This window comes from Vidua chalybeata, chromosome 3, assembly GCF_026979565.1.
Source record: "Vidua chalybeata isolate OUT-0048 chromosome 3, bVidCha1 merged haplotype, whole genome shotgun sequence".
Lineage (NCBI taxonomy): Eukaryota > Metazoa > Chordata > Aves > Passeriformes > Viduidae > Vidua > Vidua chalybeata.
In genome coordinates, this window is record NC_071532.1 from 83,252,909 (window position 1) to 83,262,077 (window position 9,169).

General features: G+C 37.4%; 1 protein-coding gene across 5 annotated transcripts in view; it reads right to left on the minus strand.

Moving 5' to 3' along the window:
* Positions 1-2,715: 2,715 nt before the first annotated feature.
* KCNQ5 (potassium voltage-gated channel subfamily Q member 5) overlaps positions 2,716-9,169 on the minus strand; it is a 272,002-nt gene continuing 265,548 nt past the window's right edge. For all 5 annotated transcript variants that reach the window (XM_053938763.1, XM_053938761.1, XM_053938760.1 and 2 more), the window contains 3 exons: positions 6,119-6,250; positions 5,164-5,290; positions 2,716-4,814 (listed from right to left, as the gene is read on the minus strand). In XM_053938763.1, coding sequence (XP_053794738.1) covers positions 3,873-4,814; positions 5,164-5,290; positions 6,119-6,250 — 1,201 coding nt within the window. In that variant the 3' untranslated portion in view covers positions 2,716-3,872. The remainder of the gene's footprint in view (positions 4,815-5,163; positions 5,291-6,118; positions 6,251-9,169) is intronic.

The window sequence follows — 9,169 nt, forward strand, 5'->3', positions numbered from 1 at the left end:
AGATTTTCTCTGTGCTTTAAAAAAAATGTCCCTTCTCTCCTTCCCTTTTTATATCAGTACTTTGTGCGTTATTTTTTATATAGTCAATGTGACAAGGGTAAAGTCAGCTAAGTATTAGTTTCCTCAGGAAATAACTGGAATATTACCATTTTCACTTCAAACAGATGCCCAACAAAATCAGGATTTGAATCTGAGTTCCCAATTCAAGAAAAATTCTTGAATTTCATAGAATGAATGAATTCCATAGAATTTTTGCTTGAGTAAGGATTGCAGGTCCCAATCCAGAAATACTACTGTACATCAGATGTTCTACTATACATCAGCAATTCAGCATGATTTGACTTATCACAGAAAAGCAGGTGAATTACTCATCACCATACTATAATGAGAGCAGTCACTCTAAGTAGGAGTATCTCAAAAACATATGGAACAACTGTGGGCACTGTAAATAAAAGTGTATGATCTTTGCAATCTTGAACCCTAGGCTAAAACTTCATATTCATATTTAAATAAAAAGTATAGATCATATAAGCCAGGAGCAAATACAAATTTTTGAACAAATAATAGTAATTGAAACCATTCTTTTCAGCTCTCTCTTCATTCAGGTAGAAGAACATGCTGACCAGAAAAACAGTTATTTAGATAAGGCTTAAGTCCTGAAGCTCTTACTTAATTTCAATTTCTCTCTTCAAACAATTCTCAAGTGGATTGTAAATCAGAAAAAAAAAATATTTTTTGTCCTGACTCATGGACAAATCTTATTAGTTGTCATGAGCTGGACTTTAATAAGGAGCTCAGGACAAGACTTGAAAAGCCAGACAGGCCCTTCTTTTGTGAAACCAATGAATGACTGTCAGTCATGACACTGTCTTTGAAAGAGAGAGCATAGAAACTCCTCACGAGGAAATATGAGTAAAGCTTATAAAAGTCCAAACAAACAATTCTTTCTCTTTAAAATTTAATATATTCACTACTGTTTCTATTTTCTATCAATATTATGTTAAAAAACCCTATATGATAAGACTTGCATCTACAAAAATAATAATAATGGTGAGCATAAAAGAAAAAAAAAATGGAATTTTAAACCTTAATTTGAAAAGATATGATCTTCTGGGTTTATCAGTACTTTGTAAAGACATTAATATTTTCATACATAATTTATAGAACTCATTCTTTTGTGCACAAAATTGTATTAAATAAATTAACTTAAAGTTAGAAGGACTCAAGCATCTCATTTAAGGCAAAAATACCAAGTTTCCATGAGATAAATTATCAGCAAACCCCAAGGCCCTGTTTCTGTGCAGACTTGGGACAGGCAGGGCCATTGCTCAGTTCTCCCATCGACGCCTTCCAGGTGCAATGGGGATGCAACCATCTGCTCCTGCAGATGAAGGTGGAAAAGTGGTGTCCAATTCATGATGCCTTGGATTTTCGGTCTCGTCAAGGAGGGGAAGGGAGTTTCACTATGGGCACACCGTTGCCATGTGCCCAATCACTTGCTCCTTAACTGAACCCAGCGGCACATTGATGCTTAGGTCAGCAGGAGGCTTCACATGAAAGGTAAGAAAGGCACCATAAACAGGAAAAAGGAAAAAATAGCCTAAAAAACTATTACAATTTTAAAATTTTCAATACTTTAAACTTACATATCTGTCTGGATAAACTGCAGACATTCAAATAAGTTAACAGTTACGTGAACTGAGATGTGGAAAAAAATGTATTTATCCTCACAAAATTGCTGTTGTAATCAGGCTTCGGTATGGTCAGATTGCACATAAAAGAAAACAGGAAAGGCTGAATGTGGTGAACTATATGGCAAATCAGCGGTGAGGAAATTGTGCTTCAAGGTGTCTTTCAGGATTTAACAACTGAAGCTTGCTCCAGCATAAGCCATGGAATACAGTGTACCATCCATGGACCCCGTACAATGACACAATATATACACTCTACAGTTTGCACGTACTTCCACATAATATAGTTCTCATGTAACATCCAGGAATACTTCTGTAAAGCAAATGGAAGCATAAGTTACAATGGTTTCATAGTAAACAGATCAGCTCCTTCACAATACAATCTACAGCATTTAGCCACGGTTAAGACTGGAGTGATGTTTTTGATGTACATAGCGAGTTCCCAGTGGGTCTGGGCCTTGAGAAAACACTGCCCTGAGTGAGCTGGCACTGGCACACCCATACATTCGGTATTCCTGCTGCTAGAGGGAAGCTGAGCCCAAGCTGGGCTGTCTACAAGCCTGTGGTGCAGGTGGGGTGACAATCTGGCAGGAGGCAGCACACAGAAACCTCATTCATCTGGGAAGAGTGAAAGCCCGTTTAGGCTCTGCAAGGGTTCTCCCAGTGGCAAAGCCTTGCAGGGGATGTGCAAGCAGGCACTAACACTGCTCCTGCACCTCAGCAGAAGTGTAGGCTAGAGTAAGAAAAAAAAAGAAGATGTATCAGGCAGGAATGCTCAGTCTGATGTAGGCTTTGAATTTGAAAACTTGGGTTTTAGCAGGAAGGAGTCTGAGGGTCCTGTGTTGGAAAGTTCACAAGAAATTACTGTCGTTGGGACATAGTATTGAGCTAAGAGTGGGACCATTTTCCCTCTCTCCTCTTCCACCTTTTGTTAAAAAAGCAACAAGCCCTTGTCTTTTTTTTTTTTCTTTTTTTTTTTTTTTTAGTTAAGGTGGTTTTCTCTACTTCTATTTCTGTTTCTGTTTCTGATTGCCTGCATGACTTTTTTTTTCTTTTTTTTTTTTTTAATAACACTTAGTATCTGTGAGAAAAAAAGCATGAAACTTTTTCTGTCTTTACCTTTCTTGTTTTAATTTCTGGGATGATTTCCCTTCCTGCCCATATAAATCCATATTATTATTTATTTATTTCCCCATGGATTGTGTTGTCTTTCTCCCTTCTGTTCTGCCCTCTTTACTTTTACTCTGTATTTCAGTTCCTCATTTTCCCTTCTTGCCCAGCCTTATGAAAGTGCTGTTGTAGTATCAGGTTGGGACTGCAAGAAAAATTGCCAAAATTTTCACAAGAAGGGAATATTGCTTCTACAATAAAGGCAGCACCTGCTTCCTTCCCTCACCTACTGCTGCCAAAATGGTTCAGATTCACAAGTCAGCTTCTCAATGAGACTGGAAGAAGGGGAGATTCCTTTGAATTTTCAGTGCAGTCACCCACATTATCCACTTCTGAGGCCAGACCCAATCCTTAAAATACAAATCTTTTGTAACAAAATAGTTCTTGTTATAAAGAACAATGTGACAGTGGTGTGTCAGGTACTTCTGCCACAGCACTAGATCACCAAAAATCAGATATTAACATACTGTTCTTCAGAGCTAAAAATAACTGATTACTGATGAGTTAATGTGTGTATCTTGCGACAGGCAGCCATTTCTAACCCCATGTTACTCATTTCCTTGGTACCTTGCTAGCAGCTGTAGATAATCTTTTTGTTGTAAACATAAACTATCATCTAAATCCGGACATTATATATATATATTTAATCAGTTCAGAAGCAAAGTGCTTTAAACCTTAAGATTTTTACTTCTGCCCCATAGAAACAGCACAAGGTCTAAATGCTCAAATTTTTGTTTTTTGATACATCCTGCAGCATTAGCTTTGTAGGCAACTCATTATTTAAACCTACTGTACTACATGAAAGGCTGCTGTACTGTAGGTGTAAATTTGGATGTTAGCCATTGCTTAGACATGCTTTTTCATGCAACTAGGAAATATGGGCTCATTCAACTGCTTTGCAGATTCATCCTGATTTTTGTGATTTTATCTTATTAAAAAGGCTTTCAAAACAGTTCATGCTATGATATGTATGACTAGAGGAATGACCCAGCCAATGAAGAAAGCCAGAAGTTATTTAAGTTTGACATGGAGCAGATTGAGTGCTTCTGTACCATCCCCTGGCTTGCAGATGTTTTGAGATGATCTTGATATTCCAGTCCTTAGAGAGTCAGCAGAGAGAGTTGTTTCCACTAATGGGCGCGAGATGGCTTCAGTAGTCTCTGTCCCTGCCTCTGTCTCCAACTCTTCATCCGTTATAAATAATTTTGACTCCCTCCATTTGGAGTATACATCTTGGCTACCTCTGGAACCACTGGAGTCACTGCCAGCAATCTGTATATTCAGTTCTTCTGTTGACTGTATAAGGTTTTGTACAGATAAAGATTTTCCTAAATCCATTTGCACTACAGGTTTAACTGAGAGCAAAGGTTCCCCTTCTGTATCCAGACTTTTTCTCCATGTGAGGTCCTTTGTCGCACTGGGCTGTGCAACTTGTCCATTATCCTTTGATGCAACAAGGCAAGCGGTGACATTAGAAATATTTTCCTGTGTGGTTACAGGAATAATATGAATGGGCTCAGGCCTATTGATATGCTTCATCGATGAGAAGGGTGGTATTTGTAATGTTGTCGGAGTTGCTGGCTTAGTTGTCTGGTTTATTTGGTTTGATGTATTATTTACTGTTGCAGGTCCATCATTTGGCACTTGTGTTGCTTGACTATGCATAGCTGGACTAAAAGCATAGTAAGCCTGAGTGCTAAATTCATTTGGTGTCAGTATAAGCTGTAGGCCACGAGGCAGATTGGCACTAGCTGATCTGGATACACATCCACTAAGTTGTGCAGAATTAGACAAATCTTTGCTGTCTGATGGGCTCTGATAATCAGAAGTCTGCTCAGACTCGAAAGCTGGCATTTGAAATGAAGCCAAAGTGAGCGCGGATGCAGATCCTTTTCGCAAAACTTGTTGATAAATATCTAATAGACAGTCCAGTTTTGATTCAATGGATTGTACCTATATGAGAGGAAAAGGTCAACATTAGTGCCAAATACTAATTTAAAATATCTGTAACCCAAGCAAAGGGAAAATGTAACTGCTGAAGAGAAAAATGGAAGTAGCTTGATGTGCACTGTTGACCCTTGAAAAAGAATGTCAGAAGCCATGTACATTTTTCATAAGCAAGCTGAGAAAAGGGGAGAAGAGGTTAAGGTAATAAGATGCACATAATTTTTATTTCAACATATAAACAAAGCAGATACTAGAAAAAAAAAATTTTACCTGTTCAGCTTTTGAAACTGGCAATAAAACACAGAAAAGGCATGAGCAATAAAGCAAGACAAAGTAACACAGATAGTCACTCTACCTGTTTCTCCACTTTGACTACCCGCCCTAACATACTGACGTCATCAGTTGTCTCATGCTCTGCAGGATTCTTCTCTCTGCTTCTTTTATCTGCTGTGATTTGTCCTTTCCCAAGAATTTGGTCAACGCTGTAAGAGAAACCAAAAGCTGTTGCCATTCCTGGAACTGGAATAGATGTGGAAGTGTTTGCTATATTTATATTTTAAAAATAAAAAATTACAGTACTTCAGGAAAGCACTCAAAGAAGAAGACAAACAATTTTATTAATTAAGGGAAATGAAGAAAAAAAAAAAAGAAGTGATTTTTGAGCATTTTAGACTGCTTTTCTTTTTTGTTGGCACTAACCAGGAACGAGAACTTAGCCATCATCTGGGAAAGCCATGGCAAGACTTCCTGAAAGGGGGAAAAAAGAGGTGGCCTCTCCAACAGCTTGATGTTTTGGAGAAACAAATATACCAGTGCCACTCCCAGCTCTCCCATCCTAACAACAACATCCACTCCTGGGACAGTTGTCAGTTTGAACCAGGAATCCCTAACCTTCTCTGATAATGATAAATATGATATAATGTTGTTTGGTTTGGTTTTTTAATTACTTTTGCTGGGAATCTCTAACAGAAAACCTACATTACCAGTAGTTCTCAATTTCTTTTATGTGAAAAGAGGAAGTATGGGATGGGAAAGAGGCAGTTCTCAATGTCTTCCTCACCCTTTTGAATAAAGTCCTTGTTTACAAATGGACTTTACAGATAAAGTATTACCTTTTCTATTCTTCAGACTTCCATTTTCTGAGAAAAAATTGGATACATGTTTTTTTGTTTGGTTTTGCCCACAATTCAATTTCTGGCTCAGCTGTGTTCACAGAAAGAGAGGCTGCGTAACACAGAAATGTTAAACGTTGCCAATAAGCAGTGAACGACAGTAGATGCTTATGCAGAGTGTGACTATTCTTTCCTTACCGTGACTGAAGACTTTTAATCCTGCATAGCATGTCTAGATGACCTGCTGAATACTGTTCAATGACATCTTTGACATCATATGGACGAAGCGTTTCCTTAAACTTTCTCTTTGCAACATGAAACTTCATAATTCTGTGGGGGAAAGGCATTTTATAGGTTAATTTTCAACAGTTGCAGAACCATATGTATATTTCACTGACAAAATTTGGCAGTTCATTTTTGAATTGAAGGTATTTTCAATACAGCTTGTGCACGTAAACTTTCACATGGTTGTTTGTTTAAGTACAAATGCACTGTAGCTATTTCTTTGAATTGTTTGAGAGATCAGGTAACACTGTTTTAAAGACTGCAGAGCAGGTTTAGTGTATCAGTATATACCTGTTCGACTTTTTTATATTAGGTGCTTGATATGAAAGGTATGCCTGACTCAAACCTGGAATTAGTTTCACTGACTTGAGTGAGACATCATGTCAGCTACATTTGTGCATGAGGTACTTCTGTTCTTGTTACAGGAAAGATTTCTTTAGTGAATCGATTACACAAACTTAAATAACAGTATTCTTGTTCTGGTGTTCATTTTAAGTTCCTTGCTTTCCTCTTCGTGGGAAGGAAAAAAAAAAAGCACCCCATTAAGTTTTCATCAGTTTTTATTTTTTACTTAACATTCAGGCCTAAATATTAGTTTTAACTTATTCGGCTGACTTAAGATCAAATTTTGCAGGCTGAAGATAAGTTTTCATGTTTGTTCCCTACTGGAATGTATAGGAATTATTGCTTAATTAGCATGCACTAGTTTTCCCTTGAACTTTCCTGCAGAATAGTAAGGTTTCAAGTAACAGTAAATATCCAAAATTGATGAATGGCATGCATGTTTTTATCTAAGTCTTGCACAAGTTTCTGTGATATGTGACATGAACATGTGATGTCCCCTGAGTGGCTCTTGATAGAATAGGAAGCTTGATATTAAATTGCAAATTTTCAACAATAAAAATGACAAATTTGGAAAGTAAATGACAGTGAGATGATTTTCCTGGTCAGCTGGTAGAACCTGAAGTTTTCCTTGGTTTACATAAGAATTAGGAGAGAAGACAAGGGATCAGGTGTATTAGCCATGCTGGCCTGTGCTGCAGAGCTTATGAATTCCCATTAGGGCCAGACTGCTGATATTTGCTATCTATTGCAATTGAAAAAGCAGAGACTGCAAATTGTTATCCTATCCCAAATGCCAGCATTCATGATAATATATTCCCTCTGGCTTTATTATGATACGTATTTAGCAACTGTAAGACAAATTATAATGAAACCCAAAACATGGTTCTCACTCTCTGATAAAAATAGATTATTAATGTTTTAGTGGAATTTAGAAAAGTCATTCTTCATATAGTTAGGATAGATATTATGATAATTGGCATGTAGAGTTGCCTTGATAGTGTATAGTGATCCTCTACTGATTTTTGTATCATACATAAATGTTCTTACAGATAACGTCAGCCTTTTCTCACAGCTTGTTTGTATTTCCCATTCTGGTGACTTTCAGTTAAAAATGAAGATTGTTTGTCACTGGTATAGAACTTGAACTATGATTCTGATTATAGAAATTAAAAATGGAAAAGGCCTGTTAGGAGCAGTCCATCAACTTGACACTTCAGGACTGATCTCCACGCACTTTCAAATATATTGAAATATATTGGATCACGGATTTTTCTCTTTTGCATTACCAGCTAGTTGTACAGGCCAATGGCTTTTGGTGTCTTTTGTAATCTGGAAGCCCGTGAAGGTGTGATGAATTGGGGATGCAGAATTTTTTTGCCTTTTCTGTTTGTTTTTTTTTTTTTTTTTTTTTTTTTTTTTTTTTTGTTTTTTTTTTTTTTTTTTTTTGTTTTGTTTTTGTTTAGCTGTCAAATTATGCCAAGATGTTGGTTTATAAGACCCTGACAAACTAATCTTCTGAATCTAGTTCTTTATTGAGGTTACGAAGAATGAATAATGCAGCTGACATATAAGACAGTATAATAGTTTTGTTGTTACTATTATTATGTTTCAGTGGTCACAATGTTTTACTTCATGCATTTAATAAAGTAAAAATATGAAATTCTATTAGAAAAGAAGAGCCAGACAATTACTGGCATAATTGAAGACAACTGAATTTACCACACCTGGGTGATTTTACAAGGGAAGAGGCAGAAGACTAATTATTATTAACAACCATGGAAGCTCTTTAATCAGTTAGCACAAAAGTCTTCATTACTACTTTGCAACTTTATAACACTTTTTTTGCTTATCAAGGCAGTTTGTTCATAATGTTCAGAAGTCAAAGAGAATTGAAAGCATCACAGCTGTATGATGTAGTGAGCTGCAACTGTAGTATTTCTGTTTTAGGTATTAGCTCACGTGATTCCATCTTAATTAACTTCAGCAGGGTTTAGAACAGACCCATATTGCTTACTTCTTTTTCTTCAAGTACAGAAAATTTTACATAAACTGTACAAAAAATATAGCACTATTAAAAAAGTAATTTTAAAAGCCTGCAAATTAATTAAGAAAAAGAAAAACTGAATTCTTTCAGTGATGGAGCCTTGCAACTGCTTCACAGTTACTTAGTGTCACTTTTGTAAAATCAGTTGGCATCCTGCATCTTGAAATCACTGCGTCATTAATGCACTGTGAGGGTGGTAAGGCTCTGGAGCAGATCACGCAGGAAAGCTGTGGATGCCCCATCCCTGGCAGTGTTCAAGGCCGCGTTGCATGGGGCTTGAAGAAAGCTGGTCTCAAGACCCAAACAACCTTGGAGCGACCGAGAGGGCGGTGTCCCTGCCCATAGCAGGGCGGTCGGAGCTCAATGGTTGTTGCGGTCACTTTTACCCAAACCATTGCGTGATTCCTTATGTTTGGACACCCATCCTGACAGATCATGTACAACTACGTAGACTGTGCGTTCCTGTGGGATAAAAACAAAGCTAGTTGCAGGTAACCTATCCGTACAAAAAAGGAGAAAATGAGCCCCGAGTGGCGCAGCCCGCGGCTTTTCGGAGCAGCAGCCCCGAGCTCGCA